This window comes from Tauraco erythrolophus, chromosome 3, assembly GCF_009769465.1.
Source record: "Tauraco erythrolophus isolate bTauEry1 chromosome 3, bTauEry1.pri, whole genome shotgun sequence".
In the NCBI taxonomy this organism is placed as follows: Eukaryota; Metazoa; Chordata; class Aves; order Musophagiformes; family Musophagidae; genus Tauraco; species Tauraco erythrolophus.
This window is the reverse complement of record NC_141467.1, coordinates 87,795,864-87,816,425: the sequence shown is the minus strand read 5'-3', so window position 1 is coordinate 87,816,425 and position 20,562 is coordinate 87,795,864. Positions and strand designations below refer to the sequence as shown.

Here is a 20,562-nt window from a genome sequence, read left to right as displayed (position 1 = left end):
AGTCTTGAAAACGTATCCTTGCCAATCATTCTCATGTTATGGTCAGGACATTAATTTATAGTTATTTGTGCTTATCTTGCACCTTTTTTTACTTGGGTGCCTCCTATGTGCAGCTACAAACATATTTACCCCATTGGTGATTGCATTGCTCGCGTAACTTTCAAAAATGCTGATGTATTGTGTCACTGTATGGCATCACAACATCATGCATCATTTGGGGTTTTTTTTTTTGATTTTTTTCCTCCCCTTTCCTCCTGCCACTTTCACTTATTAAACTGTCTTTTGACCCACAATCTTTCTCACTTCTGCCCTTCCAATCCTCTCCCGTATTTTGCTGGGGGTGAGTGAGTAGGTGCCTGGGTGAGGGCTGATCTGCCAGCTGAGTTCAACCCACACCACCTGGTTAGGTCACTGAAAGTTTGGAATCCCATGTTCTTATGTAAACTGTGAAAAATAAAGCCTCAGATGTATATGACCATCAGTGCCAGAGCATGTGCCAGCAGCATGTGTAGCACATATTCCGTTTGAGGATGAATATGGCAATAAAGAGAAGCTTTTTCAGAATTCTGAAGTTCTTTCTGTGTTCTCTCAGGAAGGTGGTTTTCTGTAATGTCTTTCATTAGGGACTTCAGAGTTTTAATTCTGAGATTGATACCTCTCTAGGTACTTATCCTTCGACTCAGCTCTATTTCAGTCCAGGAAGTGCCTGTAACAACTATAGTCACACAGTTACGTACGGAGTGCTGTGACTCTTAATAAAAGTATTGCAACATCCTTATTCAAAAACAGCATTGGAAAGATGTATGTTATTTTTTGATTATGATTAGCTCAGTTCTGCTCTCATTGCTTTTTTCACAAGGTTGTTATTCCATATTTTAGTATATATTTAAGTCCTGGTAATTGAAATTTTGCCATTTTTAGTAACTGGTAACAAGCTACTGAAAATAAAAGATAGACACTTGGACCATGATCCAATCACTTTCTAAGTTTGAAGTAAAGTAGTAAAATGGACATCAAGCTGGGATTTTATGTTGACTGTTACATATGCACTGTAATTTTCCAGGAAAAATTCTATAATTATTTTGGGCACATATCTTTAATGCTTTGGATTCCTATCACAAACTAGAATGGCTCTGAAGTTGCCATTACTACCTGTTGAGTTAATGATGTGTGAAATAAGAATGTATATTGTAAGTCTTACTGACTCTAAAGGAATAGCTCTTATAAAGAACCGTTATATATAACTTTTTTGAATATGATGAACAGAAGAAGTGCACAGATATAAAGGACGTGTGAGTGCATGTGTGTGTATTCACTGTGCAATTTGTCATGGGGAAAAAGGAATACCAAAAAATGTAATTTGCCAGAGCTCAATCTTTTAAGCAGAACAACGGAGGGATAGATGTGTCAGGGTAAAGCTTTTATCTTACTCACACTGACATACACTGCGATCACTGCTCCAGAGCAGATGTCAGTTAAGCCCAGGGAAGGCAGTGCTCACTCCAGCTAGTCTCAGTGTTGGTGCTCCTGCACAGTGGCTTGGCTTCACACAGAACAGTTCCACTAAAGGCACTTTTCTCCTATGTGATTTTATGTTCAAGTGTTTCCACCAGATCTCAGGGTTTTTGTAGTGAATCAGATCAGTCCGCAATGACCCATACTGTACATCTTTCCACCAGTTTCTGATATTGTTGTCCTGTCAGCCATTGTTCTGTGGCCAATGCTAAGGCTTGTTACACTCAATTCTTGTTTATACTTTCCTGTTTGACATGGCTTGCCACAGTCTGCACTGTGCTCGGCTCTTGACCTGGGTGAGAGCATAATTTTCCCATGTCACAGAATCACAGAAATAGACAATAGCTGAGGCTGAAAGGCATCTCTGGATATAATCTAGTCCAAGTCCCCTGCTCCCCTGCTCAAAGCAAGGCAACCTGAAGTGAGGTGCTCAGAACCATGTCGAGTTGAGTTTTGAGTATTTGAAAGGACAGAGATCCCACAACCTCCTGGACGACCTGTTCTAGTGTTCAATCAACCTTACAGTGGAAAAAAAAAACAATTATTGTGTTTAAACTGTAGTTATCCTATTTCAGCTTGTGCCAAATTTTCTCTTCTCCTTTCACTTGATACCACTAAGAAGAGTTTGCTCCATCCTCTTTACCTCCCCTGTCAAGTATTTATGCACATTGATAAGATCGCACTTGAACCTTCTCTACTCCAGGTTGAACAGTCTCAGCTCTCTCAGACTCTCTGCATATGTCAGGAACTCCAGTCTCTTAATAATCTTTGTGGCTCTTTCCTGGACTCTCTTCAGTATGTCCATATCTCTTAGACTGGGAATCTCAACACTGGTCACAGTACTCCAGATATGAGGTAACTAGCCTCTAGCTGGCTTTGTGCTGCTTCATGCACATCACCACTCTTTGAGCTGAGCTGTTCAGTCAGTTTTCAGTATATCTCACTGACTTTTTATCTATCCCATACTTTTTAAACTAACATCCTCTACTTGGACTTGTCCAAGGTTTTTGACACTGTCCTGCATGACATCCTTGTCTCTAAGTTGAAAAGACTTGAATTTGACAGATGGGCCTCTCAGTGAATAAGGAATTGGCTGGACAGTCGCACTCAAAGAGTTACGCTCAATGTTTGATGTTCAAGTGGAGAACAGGGGCAAGTGGAGTTCCTCAGGGGTCAGTATTGGGGCTGGTCTTCAACATAAGAAGGACCTGGAGCTGTTAGAGTGATTCCAGAGGAGGGCCATGAAGATGATCCAAGGGCTGGAGCACCTGTCCTATGAAGATGCGCTGAGAGAGTTGGGATTGTTCAACTTGGAGAAGAGAAGGCTCCTGGGAGACCTTCTAGCAGCTTTCAGCACCTAAAGGGGGCCTACAAGAAAGCTGGAGAGGAACTTTCGACAGGGCGAAAGTGATAGAACAAGGGGCAATGGCTTTAAAATGAAAGAGGAGAGATTCGGAGTAGATGTCAGGAAGAAATTCTTCACTCTCAGGGTGGTGAGGCATTCAACCAGGTTGCCCAGAGAAGTTGTGGATGCCCCATCCCTGGAATTGTTCCAGGCCGGGTTGGATGAAGCTTTGAGCAACCTGATCTAGTGGAAGTTGTCCCTGCTTATGACAGGAACTAGATGATCTTGAAGGTCTCTTTTGACCCAAACAATTCAATGATTCGATGATTTATCATTTTGTCTAGGAGGTTGTTACGAAAGACATTGTTAAAAGCTTTGCTAAAGTGAAAATAATACCAATGGCTCTCCCATTGATATTATTTCTCCTACCAGAGATCTCCTACCATATCCTCTGGACTTAATTTTCCCAGTTTGTTTAAATGTTCCCTAGACTGATCTTCCACCACTGAGGTTAATTCTTCCTTGCCCCAGACTTTCCCACTGCTCTAGAATTCCTGAAGGCAAGTCCTACTGAGGCAAAAAAAGCAATGAGTACTTTGGCCTTATTCATGCCCATTGTGACAAAGACTCCCTGCCCCATTAGCAGAAAGCTCACATGTTCCCTAGTCCTCCTTTTGCTATTAATATACTTGTAGAAGGTATAATACACCTGTGTTTGGAATTTGTCATCAGTGCACTGTATTGGATTGTTTGTGATCTCTGTGTTGTCTCTCCAGCAGATCTCAGGGTGGTACAGGTCCCTAGGTGGACCAGGGCCTGCAAATGTGAGGCTTCTTTCAGTTGTTTAATGAAGGATTCATCTACTTCTTCTCCCATCATCTCCCTTCTGTCATTCCTACTTTAAAACTGTCCTCACCAAGTTGGCCAGCCTGTTGGCAAAGATACTTTTTCCTCATCTCTTGGATCCCATCTCTTCATAGCAGTTCTCTATCCTGAGAGATGGTCCCATTGCCATAAAATCTGAATGTCCTTTGTCCGCATCTGCTGTATAACCATTTATTGACCAACAGGATCTGTTTTCTCCCCTTCACATACTTTCCCCTTACTGACAGGACTGACTTTAAAAACCACCTGAGCCTCCATACCAGAGTATGTAGCTGTACTTGATGTTTTCCAGGTCTCCCCTTGCAGTATTAGTGCCTACATGGAAGAGCAGCAGGAGTTCACAGGCCAGAGAAGCCTCGACAGTGTCTGGGATCTGAGCCCCTGACAGGCACCAAACCTCCCTAGATGACAGGTTGGCAGGTGGAGGCCTCCATCCCACACAACAAAGAGTCTCCCACTACTGATGTTTGCCACTTCCTCCTGGTTCTGCTGCAGAGCTCACGCTCAGCTGGCTCGAGTGCTTTGTTAGTCACAGGTCCTAGCCCTTCATCTGCTACCAGGGCACTGACTTCGTAGCTGCAGAGCTGCAGGAGGTGCAGGAGCTGTCCTCCTGGTGTCAGAAGTCACAAGCTTCCATCCTTCATCATCACGAAGTCTCCATTTACTGTGGTACTAAAAGGTGATGATAGCAGCAAAGTTAATGTTTCTTTGCATTCATGAAGTGATTTGGACTATTATTTACTATAAAATCACTAATCAGATGAAAAATAATTTTTTGTCTGCAAATACATCGTGTGTTCCTTTTTGCCCACAAGATTTTGAATGTAACAATAAAACCATCCGGTGGTGGGATGAGATATGAGTGGCAGAGGCATTTGGATGCAATAAGAAGATATATTCGACTTGAAAAACTTTTTTGTACGTCCCTCAAGCAGAACACTGAAACTCTTATTTCTAAATGCTTCTGTGGTGTAAAAATCTTTTCCTTCAGGTTCTGCTTTTAGTTTTCCAAATTTGAAGATGTCTGTGAACTTTTCAAATGCAAGTAGACTTAATTTAAGTTTGATAAATTTTGGCAAAGGAGATAACAGAGCTGCCAAAGCAGTCATTGTAAATTGGCTGCGAAAATGTCTTCAGAAGAGGTTAAGTCCTGTTTCTCTCTCGTGGCAAAGCAGTAGTCACAGATCACATTCAGGAGTGTTGAATTTAAAAGTCTCTGCGTAATTCAGTAACTACAGCAACCTTGACTCTGAAATCTTGAAAACATTTTGTCATATTTAGGTACTTTGTGCAGTGATAAAAGGCAGATTCTTTTAGATATGTGTATTGCAGGAGTAAAGAGATCACAAACGTGATACAGAAATTGTGCTTCCTGTTTTGCACGGTTCTCAGTAAGGATACACCCTGTTATATAGCTGTTTTATAAACCTGAGCATATGGAATTGTACATTTTGGAAAGATATTTTGATGAACATTTGCATTTTTCTTCAGTTCATAAAAGGAAATTATTTTAAGCTGCATACTTCTTGTGATCCAGTTGTCATGAGGCCGGAATGTTCAAAGGATTAGACAACGAAAATTATGACAGACTCTTATCTCACTAAGGTCTTACACTGAATGTAATGTAGAAAATTAGTCAGAGTTGATTGCGTGGTGGTTTACATAAAAAGAGATTCAAGTGGTCTCATTCAATAATTTTTAAAGCAAAGATAAAAATGGTTGAAGATATATGCATTGCAATACTTTTCCATTGGATTGTATACAACTTAAGGTCGGTGCTCTTGTTCTGAGGTAAAAATACAACTTTAAATATCAGGCTAAGAGAGCTGAAAATAAAACAAAGAAAAGCATTGGTTTTTATTTTCTCTGACCTAGCTCTAGATATTCTACTAGATTATGTGCAGGGAAGTTTAAAAAACAGTAAGTTATTTCAGACAATACATGTTCCTCTCTTGTTTTTCAATTTCTTTAGTTGTTGATGTTCTTTCCTATCTCTAAGCTATCATATAAATGATAGGAGAACTTATTTTGATACCTGAGGAGAATATCAAATCTAACACACCTCTCAAATCTGGCTTTAAAGGCAGATATATTTTCTTAGGGTCTTGTTCAGCTCAGTTTTGGAAATCTCCAAGGATGGAAGTTCCAGAGCCTCTCCAGGTAACCTGATATCACAATCAACCTCTCAAATAGCATTTTTTTTTTCATTCATTCCTGATATCTAAATGGAATATCCTAATTTACAGTTTGTGACCATTGTCTCTTGTCTTTTTGCTATGCACCCTGGAAAAAAGTCTGACTCCATCTTTTCCATAGCCACTTTTTAGGTAGTCAAAGATTGAATGTTCTAGCTAAATGAGTCAAAATTATAAAAATATTTTAAACTGTATTTTATTTAGTGTCTATTTAATTTTTTTTTTGAATCTGCTTCCCAAATAGCATAATTCTTATGAATGAGATTTAAAATAAGTTTTTTGCAAGTATAATAAACATCCTTTACGACAGTATCTTGTAGACATAAATATTTCTTTGAAGATGCATTGTTACACTTGAAATTGTTATGAGTGAAGAGAAAGTATACCTTGTATATAACTTAAGCCAAGATTACATTGCTAGTATAATGTAAATCTTAATAGTTTAATCATTATTAATCTGGATCTAACTGTGTCAGAAAAGAAAAGAATAATAATGTGCTTCAAATTGTTATACAATGGCTTGAGTATGTTATGTCAGTGTCCACATGAAATAAGCCTGTAAATCAACCTTTCAAGTCACAAAATATCAGTGTAACGGAGTCAACTCAGGATTTGGTCCTACCTCATGCATTTAGTTGCAGATTAGAGAAAGAAATCATACTGTACCTATTTTTCAGGTCTTGACACATCCAAATTTATCCCATAACTCTGAAGTGTGTTAGGAAAAGACAAGTTTTACTGTCTGTTCAAGGTCTTAGACTCTTTTCACCAAGATGTACACAAGTATAAATGGAGATGCCCAAGGTAGGAGTATGGCTGCACTAGGTTTCCTCTACAGGTCACTACAGCAAAGGAGATTCCTCAAAATGATATCAAAAGGATATCGCTTCCTGGGGGCAATTCTTACATTGATTACAGGGAGAGATTTCATATTTTCTTCTTATCTCTTGTCCTAGTTTTAGCTGGGACAGAGTTAGCTCTTCTTTTTAGCAGCTAGAAGAGCTCCGTGTTTTGGTTTTACTCAGAGGCTCGCTCTGAGAAGAATGCTGATAGCAAGTTGATGTTTGTGGTTGGACGTGAAACTCCAAGGACTTTTCAGTGTGCCGGAGTGCAGAAGCACGGCGGGATAAGGGGGGAGCAGAGCTGGGACAAGGGGGACACGATTCCCCTTGTGATTTGTGGTGGAACTTAAGATTGAGGGCCAAACTGGCCAATTAGTATTCCATATCATGCAGCGTCATGCCCAGTATAAAAGTGAGGGGCAGACAGACAGAAGGGCTTTTGCGCTTTGGCTCTTTCGCCGCTTTTGCTCTTTTGCGCTTGCTGCGCTTTTGCTCTATTGCTTTTTCTTTCTTTTTCTCTATCTCCCAGTACTCCCACTCTCAGAGTACTCTCTCTCTCTCTCTCTCTGCCCCTCTCTATTTTGGGGCCTCGCATTCGTCCAGGATTGCAGCTCCGGGACGAGACGGGCTTCGCATACGAGGGGGTGGTGAGCATCTACACTGTGTATTAAATCATCTTTTTAAATTGTTCTTATCTCAACCCATGGGTTTCCCGTTTCTCCTTTAATTCTCTCCCTCTTTCCTGGGGGTGGGGGAGGGGGAGTGACCGACTGTGTAGGGGGGTTCAGCCTAACCCACAACATCTCTAAATCTAAAGGAAGCATAGAGTGGTTGTTCACAGCTTAAGTGTCTCTTTTAGGTAAAGGAATGTTCTGGAAGAAAGATAGTAAGATTTTATGAAGGTATGTGTCTTTCTTTGGCTAAGTATTTTTTTTTTTTGCTTTTGTATATCTCAGATATGTGAGTTATTGATGCTTTGAGACACTTTGATACTTTTTTTTGAGGTAAGTCATGTAAGAACAACTCGTAAGATTTAAGAGTTGCCAGGTGACAACTCTTTTTTAAGGTTAAAATATGTCCATCATCCAGTTTTGTCAAATACTTCTATCTATTATATATTCAGCGACCTTTGAGAAATGATAAAATTAACAGGTACCTGTCAACTGTAAATGGATTTTTTAGGCAACAATATAAATTCTGCAAATTCTAATCAAGTATTATTAATTCTTGTGAGTTAGGCCACTCCGGCAACCAAATCGCCCCCCCACCAGTCATTGACTCACCCTCCCCCAGCCCCAGGGATGAGGGAGAGAATTAAAGGATAAATGGGATACCTGTGGGTTAAGATAAGAACAATTTAATACAGATGATTTAAGACACAGTGTAGATGCTCACCACCCCCTCGTATGCGAAGCCCGTCTCGTCCCGAAGCTGCAATCCCGGACAAACGCGAGGCCCCGAAATAGAGAGGGGCAGAGAGAGAGAGATAGTACTCCGAGAGTGGGAGTACTGGAAGAAAGAGGGAAAAAAAAAGCAATAGAGCAAAAGCGCAGCAAGCGCAAAAGAGCACAAGCGGCGAAAGAGCCAAAGCGCAAAAGCCCTTCTGTCTGTCTGCCCCTCACTTTTATACTGGGCATGACGCTGCATGATATGGAATACTAATTGGCCAGTTTGGCCCTCAATCTTAAGTTCCACCACAAATCACAAGGGGAATCGTGTCCCCCTTGTCCCGGCTATGCTCCCCCCTTATCCTGCCGTGCTTCTGCGCTCCGGCACACTGAAAAGTCCTTGGAGTTTCATGTCCAACCACAACCATCAACTTGCTATCAGCATTCTTCTCAGAGCGAGCCTCTGAGTAAAACCAAAACACGGAGCTCTTCTAGCTGCTAAAAAGAAGAGCTAACTGTCCCAGCTAAAACCAGGACATTAATAAATGAATTTAAAACTGGAAAATTGGTAACATGGTGTACTTGTCAATAAAATAAATGGCAGTAATTTTTTATGATACAAATCAAGAGAAAACAAAAAGTCCGTTGTTTTACTGAAATTTCAGTCTTAATTTCATGTTATTATTTCATTAAAGCACTGATAAAAATACCTATGGCTTTGTTGGGTTTGATCAAAAAAGTCTGATTTTTTTTCTCTAATGAACCAACTTGGTAATACTTGTCAAAATGGAATTCAGAAATTGAAATACGTAAATATTTATTGAAATAGATGGGGTTTTTTTGGAAGCATAGCATTTGAGATGGCAAGGAGCAACTTCAACTGAGGATGAAGCAATAACACATTTTGAGTCAGTCTTTAAAAGCAGAAGTGATTTGTAGTAAAGAAATTCAAGGAGGGAGTTTGAGTGACATTTGAATCTCTAAAAACCAGACTCAACTTGGGGAAAATTAATTTAATTTATTGTCAATTAAAAATAGAGTATGATAGTGAGAAACAAAGACACATTTTACCCACCCTCCTTTCTTCACTCCTTCATTTCTAACTCTTCTATCTTCTCAGAGTGGCACAGGGGAACAGGAAATGGAGATTTTGGTCAGTCCATAACACTTCTGTGCCCTTCCTGCCTCTCACATTTTTTCCGTGTCCTTCAGGAACTCCTCCAACATGGATCCTTCCCACAGACTACAGTTCATCAAGAACTGCTCCAGTGTGGGTTCTTTCCATGGGGCACAGTCCTTCAGGAACAGACTGCTCCTGTGCGGATTGCTCTCCATAGGCCGTAGTTCTCCATAGGCCGTAGTTCCTATTAGGAGAACCTGTTCCAGCATGGGCTCTCCACACGTTGCAGCTCCTTCAGGGCTTATCCACCTTCTGTGGCACGGGTTCCTCCACAGACTGCAATGTGGATATCTGCTCTACCGTGGTCCTCCATGGGTTTCAGGGGAACAACATGCATCACTGTGGTCTTCTTCACTGACTGCAAGGGAACATCTGCTCTGATGCCTGTAGCACCTCCTCTCCCTCCATCTTCACTGATCTGGTAGTGTTTTCCCCGTGACACACTCATTTTTGTGGTTCTGTCTCAAAAAAGGCAGATAAGGAGACAATTTATTTCGTTTAACTTCTGCTAGAGCACCATTTAAGCTCCTGAGCTTTCTCACCTTTTTAACTACAGACGCTATTACTTCAATTTTTTTTTTCTGGCTATCAAATCGGTATAAATTTTACAGCTATACTGAGCATGCAAGTGCAAAGCGAAGGATTTGAGAACGTGGATCATGTCAGTTTATAATCATCCCTGGGTTTATTTGGAACTTAAAATCTGTGAGTTTTACAAATTGCAACACAAAACCAGAGAAAATAAGACTTTCGTTTGTCTTCAAGAACATATTTTATGTCTCTTCTCAAAAACTGGATGAATTTTATGTAAGTAAGTCATTGATAAATCTTGATGCAAATCTATCTTTAAAAATTTTCAGTTGGTAGATGTTTTGCAGTAATTTCATTTAAATTTCTGAAAGCTATAAGGTTATCCTGTGGAAAAATTATGAGGAAAAGCTGACATTTTTTATTATTACAGGCTTGTAGAAAAAGCTAACATATAAACGTTTCTCAGAAAGTCTGTCTATCTATCTATATCACTCATTAGATTTGGACTTTTTAGAATATAACAGAATATTAAATGAAAATAAATGTAATATGCATTATTTTACATATGCTATTCTCTATACTTTAAAGACTCATTCCTTTATTCTCTGGCTCTGAGCATTAGATTATCAAGACTAAGTTAAACTAGTTGGATAACTAGTTTTTATTTATTTAGTGGGGCAAAAGCGCCCTTGCCAAGAGGCTTGCTAACCTAGTGAGGAGGTTTTTAAACTAGTTTTTTGGGGGTTGGTGACCAAAGCTTAGAGGTTTATAGGGGAACAAGGGATGGGGGGAAGCATGTACGGGGCAGGGCGATGAGGGATTTTCTCACACTCTCTTTGATGAAGCGAGGTGACCGGAGACACATCTCAAGTACCTACACACAAACGCATGTAGCATGGGAAACACGGGAACTGTAAATTCATATGCAATCACAGATCTATGACATTATTAAATCACAGAGCCATATCAGAACAGCTGATGCCGCTGGATCCTCCAATAGATGTATACAGACTCTCCAAGAAAGATGGATAGGGAACAAAAGAAGTAAGTGTTGTAGTTTGTGCAAAGGAGAGAGCAGAGAGGATCTCTGCTAGAAACTGTGGAGCTTCTTAAAGATATCTTTGTGGCTGTCTGTGTAATGTATTACTGCGTTCATTTGAAAATTTCATAATCATGATTATAGTACAGGCTTTAAAACTGAGTTTAACTTTTTAAGGAGCTTTCCACTTCAGCCTATGGAGTTTCTTTCGTGCTGCTTGTCTGTTGCACAGCCAATGAAGAAACTTAATAAAAGCCACATTCTAAGTTGTTTCCTATGAAAGCAGTATAGGATGTGTAGAAAACTGCTAAGCTAGAGTGTATGTAAGAGCATTGGATTAAACACTGGCCAAGTGTGACACTGGAAACTTATGAAAGTTACTGATGGATAAACTAGCAAATTCAGACTTGTGGAAAATTAAGTGCAAAATGTGTTATGAAGCTGCTTCTCAATGCTGCGCTCTGTAAAAACAACATAAGTGTATAAACATCCAGACCTATAAAGGGGAAAATACTGAACATAAAATGCTTGTGTGCTAATAATATTCAAGTCAAGATAATGCTTAGCTTCATCTAAAAAAAAAAAAAATCAGTAATTTTTATAGGCATATTTCAAAACATTCATAGTGAGCACCTATTGAAAACATCAAAAAACCTCTCTCAACAGTGATCAATAGGACTGTTGAGATCTAGTTGAGATTTATTTAGTTAGTTTTTATTTAGAGGTAACCTCTGACAAACTTTCAGAAGTAACAAAAAGAGACAAGGTCCTTGGGAAAGAAACTTAACTTCTGATTCAGAAATGTTTGTATAAGTTCAATTATTGCTAAGATAGTGTGCTGTCTTTTTAATACACAATAATGTTTGCTTTCCCATGCCAAGTTACTGCCCTAATCTCATTTTCTTTATCCTTTACTTTGAATATGATGGTAATTAATTAAAAATCTTATTTAGAAAACACTGGTAGAATTTTATAACAAAAACTTTTTTTTTTTTTTCCCAGTCAGAATCAAGAGCACAACCACCAGGTTGTGGTTTTGGAAAAATATCAAAAAGTATTGTCTGCATAATTATTTTCCATTTCCATTCTGCTTTATTACATCAGATAATCCTGAGCTGTTTCAGGAGGATGTAAAAAGAAATACCTTTCATTTAGAAACATCTGAAAATACTTAGAATTATGCTTTGCAATTATTTTACGCATGTAAAAGTTTAATTATTAATGTTTGATAAATATGGAGTGATAGAGTAAAGAATGACATTTTTCAGAGTCCCCGTTTTCTTCCGTTGCCCATCAGAATTCTTAACCAATATTAGATATTCTTAGATACCAATATTTAAGGGAGCAGTTGAGCCTCACATGGTTAGATTTCGTGTAGATACATGCATATACGTGTATGTTTGCTGTGCACAGACATGTAGTTTTTTACCACACTAATGGAATCAGTAGTTAGTATTGTCTTTTTCTACATTAAATTCTTTTGAAGAGCATTGGAGTTTCTCAAAGAATGGATTGTTTTCTAATGTGAAGATCTTTTGTGATCTTCAGAGGAAACATGGCTATTAATGTGTTTATTTAAGAGCAATAATTAATATGACTGCAAAATGCTTAAAAGGAGGTGATAGATTACTGCTTCCTTTAGATTGCTCAGTTAATTTGTCTGAAATAAGACTGTATAAAATTTGAAAGAGCAGACAACTATATGTTTGGATTGTACCTGAACTACGCCATGAAAAGTATTCCACGAATTTCATAGAGTCTGTGTAGATCAAGGTATAGAGGGATTATTGCAGGTCCTCTCAGCTTTTCTTGGTGACTTTCTTCAGAAGTGGCTCAGCTTGCTCAGAACTTTTATTGGCTATTGTGAAGATAATTGTTTAAACTTGGAAAGTTGCTATACTCTTTTTTTTTTTTTCCTCACATTATTTTTCAAGAATAGATAACAGATGTCTATTACTCTGTGATGAGTTGAGTTATGCACTTCAGTTTAACTGTTCGGTACACTATAAGTATGTAGATAGATAAGATGACATGATATATTGTATGCCAGATTAAAGCTTGATCTACCATGCAATCTCATTGAATTCTCATTGAAATCCGTGAATTTGCATGGTCTATAATCACAGATAACATTGCCTGTCTTTGATCATCTGTCTTCTTGAAAATTACAGTTCAATATTTACGTAATATTACTGTGAATATCACTCAAACCTACAAGAATAAACAGAAAAATAAATTTAAGACTAACTAGAGAAATATATTTTCAAAATTTAATATGAAAAAGGAACAGTGAACAGCAAATCAGGAAGATGGTTAAATAAAATATGAAATTTTATGTAATATTTTTTCACCAGAAATTAATTAAATAATCATTTCACATTATTATTCTAAAGGACTTTTAGACATAATAAAAAAAAAGCTACATGTATCTATGAATATAAAGAAAAACCAGTCTATGCTCTCAAAAAGCAAAAAAGGAAAACACAAGCCCTCAAAATCTCTGTACTCTCATAATCATCACTCACATCATATCCGTGATACTCCCTCTGCATAAGAGCCCTTATGCATATTCAAATATAGATCTTAATTTGAATTCATAATACTTTGAAAAGCTTTTCTAAGCCAAGTCCCCACTTGCGTATCACTTTGAAAAATCTTCCCCTTTCAGCATATGGTTAAGATCAGAGAAGTATGTTCAGAAAAATGACATCTTGGCAGTATGTGTATTTTTTTGCATTTATGCCTTCATGTCACATTTACAAGTTTGTAAGTTAGATGAATTTTCCCAGTATGTGACGAAGTAAATTTAATTTGAAAATATGGAATAGGAATTTTAAAAGCAGATTTTTTTAAAAAATGTCATCAATGTTAGCTATGTATTTGTAATGGTGTAATGTCAGATTCTATCAAGTGTTAACCAAACTATTGTCTTCTCACCTTTCCTGTGAATGTTTGTCTTCATATTTGGTAACTGGCAATTAAAATCACAGGGACAGATATACAATTCTTTCAAGGCATTTAGGTGCTTAACTGCTGTTTAGGTATTACATTTTGATTGCAGTGATTGTGGTGTTAGGCAATGAAGTATCTTTGAGGACTCCTACCTCAGGGATTTGACAAAGGTAATCCAGAAAGTTGTGGAAAGGCAGTGAAAGAGAAAGATTCTCAGGACTCTGTACAAAAATCACTGCAAATTTTATCTTTCTTTCTTCCTTGTTCACATATCATTATTGGACTTGTTGCGCATTGACGAAGATAGTCTTCATAAATGTTCTCTTATCAGTTATTTTGTTTGTAATGTTTCATAGCTGACATCTAAGCAGTTATGCTGTTTCAGTGTGATAGAAATACAGGCGCTAGAAGCAGATCGTACAGAAACAATTATTGCATTTTCTTTTATTTGCCAGGGTCTTATGCACTATTAAGTCAGTGCTAGAAATGTCAACCTCAGTGTTTGTCAATTTACTTAAAGATAATGTTGGGTGGATGATCTACTTGAGGATATGGTCTAATGGGTATTAGGGATGGTTGGACTCGATGATCTCTAAGGTCTTTTCCAACCTAGAAATCTATGAACCTATGAAATTCTTTTTTCCAGTGGCTTCACAACTTAAGGCACCAAACATTTTCATCAGGATTAATGTTTGTTAGCCTTCTCCAGGTGTGAGCTTTTACCTGTGAGGATCTGACTGCAAGACTGAAACCAAATAAATTACAGGCAAATTATATTATAGATGGAGGAATATAGGAACAGAACAGTAATTCTGTTATTTATTGGGCTAATGCTTGCATTACAGAGGCTAAGGTGATATCTGGTATGCTATTGGTTATATTTACAGCACTTAAATATAGTTAGTATTAATTCCATTTGCAGTAAATTTGCTACATGAATCAAAAAAAAAAAATGATGATTTGTCTGTGCCATTTTGCTGATGGTAGCAAAACTATACTTTGGCAAAAACTCTAAACAGACACGACTCAGAAGCAGCGGATGAGCTCATTGACACAGCTTGTGTTTTTAAATACAGTTTCTCTACTCTTTTAAGTAGTGGTAAAGTATGGAACTTTTAGTGAACAGTTTTTTATATTGCTAGAAACTAGCATAGGTTTCTCTGTAATTCATTCGTGAAAAGCAAAAGTAATTAGTTCTATAGTACAGTATATTTCAAAAGCACTTCTATTTTGGAGTCTGAGTCTTGCATGATACTCTTAGTTTTCTGCTTTTAAATTGTTACATGAGCTGAAAAGCTATTTCACGTTACCTTTTTTTTTTTCATAAACTTCAGTAATTTAGCTATGAAAATGTACCTATAAGAACTTTTTCAAATCAGTACTTGATAAAACATATTTCAATCAATATTTAAAAATCAGTGCACAGATCCTTCACAAACATTGAACCAGTATGTTAGCCATTGTTTCAATGGATATTTTTCTGCTGTGAACTAAGAATTAAAAATTATTCTCTTGATTGTCCTTAATGCATGAAAACAAAACTTCATTATTACCTTTTTAAAATATTTTTTTATTTCTTTCACAGTAAGGATCTGAACCTGTGATGTGATGAGGTTCCTTAGTTTTGTTATATTTAGTGGATGCTAAATGCACTAGTTAATTAGTACGATTAAACCCAAAATATTTTTTTACTTTTGTTCTATCTGGTCATATAAGAATTTAGTACAATTTTTAAGAGACAAAACTAGGTATTTTAAACTACTAAACTACTGTAATTAAGAGATTTCTTACAGTCTTTAAAATTTTTCATTCCATTAGAAGTGTGTCATTATATGTGTCAAAATTCCTTAAAGCTTTTGTTCTGTCATGTTATAATCCTAACTTTTTTTTTAAACTCTTTTCATTAATTTTTCAGCAGTATTGACTGACTTTTCAGGCTCTAGGGCAAGTGTTATTCATGTTAGCACTCTAATTAAGCAGAAACAAGAATTGCTTTTCAGGTATTCTTCAAACATTTAGATAATAAACTGAGTAAGTCATGCAATACAATATTTCCATCTAGTAACATAGTGTTTCTGTATAAGTAATCTGAAAGGTATTTCCATTTCTGAAAATAATAGCACTACACTTAAAACCAATTTTATTAGCTCACAGAAAAAAATTTGACCTGAGCCTCAAAAATAATTTTTGAATTATTAGGCATGTATGCACCATTAAGATAGAGGATACACAACATCAGTCATTTTTTCTCACATTATCAAGTGAAACCTGTGACTCACTATTTGAGAATTATTTTCTCATAGAATTAGTTCTGTTGGTGTTAGAACTGATTTTTTAAATCTCCGATATTTATCTAGTTTATTTAGCATGAGATTGTATGTTAGAAAATAGAGCATTATTGTGTCAAATACTCTGACTGGATCCTTTTAGATGTGCCAAGTGTGGAGGATGTAATGTTTAGTATCGAATTTATCTATTTAAAGATAGTTGATGTTATGCAGGACTTCTAATTAAGCAGAGTGATACAAAATATATTGCACAACACCACAAATGGAGGTTACATTGTATAAGATCACATAAGGTGATCTTACAGCATCTTCCAGTACCTGAAGGGGGCCTACAAGAAAGCTGGAGAGGGACTTTTTACACGGGGATACAGTGATAAGACAAGGGGCAATGGCTTTAAACTGAAAGAGGGCAGATTTAGATTGGATGTAAGGAAGAAATTCTTTACCTTGACGGTGGTGAGGCAGTGGAACAGGTTGCCCAGAGAAGTTGTAGATGCCCCATCCCTGGAAGTGTTCAAGGCCAGGTTGGATGAGGCTTTGGGCAACCTGGTGTAGTGGAGGGTGTCCCTGCCCATGGCAGGGGAGCTGGACCTAGATGATCTTTGAGGTCCCTTCCAACCCTAACCATTCCATGATTCTATGATTCTACATTTAGCAACATACATAGCAATTGCAATATACGGTTTTATTGCAATATCAGTGTGATTCCCATTACAGGTATCTATAATATGCTCACCATCACAACACTGTGCATCCCCAGTTGCTCAAGGGAACACATGGGTTGAAGCCAGCTCAAGCCCATTGCTGTCTGTGAAGTTCTTTTGTTAGTTGTCTAGTTTTTATCCTCTATGTTGGACTGAGCCAAATATTCACTTCCCTCATGCTACTCCATCTAACTCAGAGAGATGTTCATGCTCTTAATGAACTCAGGGATAAACATTTCCATGACCAGTTAATCCACTCAACTGTTGACAGCTGTTTATCCAAAACAAAGGCCACCCTCTTGTCCTCTTTATGTCGAGATAAAAGTCAAATTCTTTGCAACAGCTGTGCTCAGTCACACTCTGTATTATTCCCTGAACTGTACAGGCACATCACCCTTGCCCATCTCTTCTGAGCCTCTTTCTGTTTTAGGAGTTTATTGCTGTCAAATAATTTCATGGTTATTCACATATGAAAAATGTATTCCTATGCTTGTATTTGAAATACTTGATCTATTAAAACTTACACCTTTTAAAATTACTCCGATGTAAACATCTTAATTTTGAGAATGGCTTGCATCTGACATTCGGGAAATCACCGATGAATGGCTTTGGTTTGAAAATTGGAAAAAAATCATTGGAGAATAAACTTAAACATCACTAGATATTCACTAAAATAAAATATGATAATACAATTATCATAAAACAAGTAGGATTCTCATGCTTCTTTTCTCAGTATAATGTGACTGCTGCATGTCGTGTCAGATTGCATATGACAGGGGTTAAACTCGACTTGAAAACATTTCTGGTGAAAGCAACAGAGGAAGTAATGAAATTTTTGCATGGTCTTGTAAACTGAGTGAAACAATGCTAATCAAAATAATAAATAGCAGATTGTAAAAGTATGTACTGGTAGTAGTATAATAATTTTTAAATAATTGAAATCTGAAGCAATTACTTGTTAACGTCTTAACTTTGCATCAGAGTTCCAAGTCTAACACGTTAAAAAACCTTAAGCAATTGTTCACCTAAAAGTTAATAAACTTCTATTCTCAACAAGAAAGTACATTTGTAAGGGATGATTTTAATGACATTTATAATTGTTTTTTTTAACAGCCGAAGATGCATGCGGAGGAACTATGAGAGGATCCAGCGGTATCATCTCGAGCCCCAACTTTCCTAATGAATACCATAATAATGCGGATTGCACATGGACAATTGTGGCAGAGCCTGGGGATACTATCTCGATCATATTTACTGATTTCCAAATGGAAGAAAAATATGATTATTTGGAAGTAGAAGGTTCTGAACCACCTACAATATGGTAAGTCAACTATTGCAATTTTCGTGTTAAATAAAATAAGATGATCAGATGTCGAAGGATAACTTTTGTTACTTTTCCTTTTGTTGATAGTCTTACTGAAAACAAAAAACCACAACGATTGTTACTATGGTATAAATGTTGATATTCTGATTGCAGATGTAAAGTAATTTCCAAATATTCTAAGGATGTAACTTTGAGATCAGCGGCTCTGTAAGCTCATTCACCTCATCGTCTGTAGGTCTAACCATTATAACCACTATTGTATTAAAAATGTGCATATTTAGAAACAGAATGGAATGGACTATTGTACTGATTAGGATTGCTGGAGCCTTCAGGAAGTTTCATAATGTCAGAAGGTGAATGACATGGAGTCCTTTCAGTGCAGAGCTGGGGGAAGTAGCATTGGTCACACCTGTGGGTCACAGATTCTCTCTGGAGGAGTTTCTGTGCAGAGAACTGTATATGTGGTCTCACTACATAATGTACTGAGAGTATGGCTGGTGTTGCACTCATCTAGAAGTTTCCAGTCTGGTCTGTGAGATACAACACCCTGAGCTGAATAGCCACAGCACTTTCTAGTTTGGGTTTTATTCGAATTATACTGCCTTTAGAGAGGTTTTCTGTTTGTTCGTTTGTCGACTTAGCTGTAGTAATGATATTTTTGCTAGACTGGCTTTTGCAATTCTTGATCTCGGTGTAGATGCATTGTGTGAAACAAGTAAAAAAAATAAAATAGTAAACAACCTTTTTCAAGATCAGGTTCAATTAAGTGGAAAAAAATAAATGATATATTCTGTGGGTATTCTGGCCTGGTAGTTTTATGGTAACATAGCATCACACTACTCAAGAAACATGTGAATATGACAACTCCTTGTGTTTATTATATTGCTTTAAATATACTGTTGGTTCAAATATACTATTGATTCACAAAAAAGAGGACATATATAAACCCATAAATAACAGTGATGCTCTCCAGTAAAATCTTAAGCTCTTAACTGGTTCATAGAGCATTATGAGGGTTCTGCAAAACAGACAGGGACATTTGAACAACAGGTGATACAACAGGTGGTTGGCTAGCCATATTAAAGCCAGTAGAGTCTCATTTTCTTATTATCAGCACAAAAAAAATCAGACATAGTATAGAGCAAATTAATTAAATTATTTTTAATTTTACAATAAGAAAATATCTCAAATTAGGTAATTACATTGGTTTGAAAACATCAATCTCAGTTTCTACAGGTAATGTTTATAAGTAATATTCCTTACTACTTCAGGTGGTAGTAGAAGCCTATACACTAAGTCTCAGCTTTAGCAAATAGTATTTCATCATTTGAGTTAATTCATACTGCCACCTATATAGTTAATTATTTCTATTAGCGTATTACTTAATTGCCATTGAGTTTTTCAAGCTGTTAAACTGAAATCTTTTGAACTAGTTGTCAGCTAAAATATTTTTAAAATAATAATTTACAATAATAAGTAGTGACGGAACATCAATGACATACAGACAATATGAAGCACTTAAATAGCTAAATGTGCATTGTTATTCTTGAATGTGTTTTATATATTTGATCATGAGCTTCAAGCAATGATTTAATATTTTTTTCTGCAAATGATTTTGGCTATATTTAAATTATATAATAAGATTACTTTATATATGGAAACTCTCATATTATCTGTTTACAAAACATAAAAAATTACAATGCTAATTTAATAATTGCTCAAGTAGAGAGGCAGATTGAGAGCATATTCTTTTTTTAGCTTGTCATTTACATTCCCTGAATTAGACTGATGTATTCAATTATGCAAAAGTATCCCCCCCATATGTTAGGAAAAATAGATTTGGAAAGCTTAATTAACAACAATTTGTTAATTAGATTTACAGTGGTAATACTTTATATCCCCATAGGATATAGCTTGAAGTTTAGTTCAAGATATCTTTGTTTATGAAGTCTACATAGAAGTATACTTCTAAAACTCAAACCAGGCTCTTGATCTTTCATTCTGGAAAATAAATAGTACACAATTTGTAAAATTATTAAAAATGTGTTGGTTGATCTGAATAGTAAGTAGTATTATAAAATAATTTCTTAGACATTTTGTTGCTTTGTATGACTATTACACCTATTGATTAAAAATCCCTTAAACTTTTCTTCTTCTGCACATCTGGTGTGCAACAAAATATCCCTACATTTTGATTCTAAGTAAAACACTGATCTAGAATATACATCAAGTACGTAGTCTGGAGTTATCCAGAGACAAGACTTGAAATTCTTCATGAAGTGCTAACTTTCCATAGTCTTCTAGTCAGTCATTATAATATTTCAGTTACACCAAATCTTTTCTTTAAGAAAATCTTGATAGGCTATTTTCATTT

General features: G+C 36.7%; 1 protein-coding gene across 4 annotated transcripts in view; it reads left to right on the top strand.

Annotated features, from left to right (window-relative positions):
* The window catches only part of CSMD3 (CUB and Sushi multiple domains 3), a 737,988-nt gene that overhangs the window by 179,351 nt on the left and 538,075 nt on the right, over positions 1-20,562 (top strand). For 3 of the 4 annotated variants that reach the window (XM_086609528.1, XM_086609527.1, XM_086609526.1), the window contains exon 5: positions 17,978-18,185. In XM_086609528.1, the coding sequence (XP_086465654.1) occupies positions 17,978-18,185 (208 nt within the window). Of the gene's footprint in view, positions 1-1,949; positions 1,966-12,416; positions 12,435-13,217; positions 13,233-17,977; positions 18,186-20,562 lie in introns of all 4 variants that reach the window. The other variant, XM_086609525.1, reaches the window with a different exon arrangement.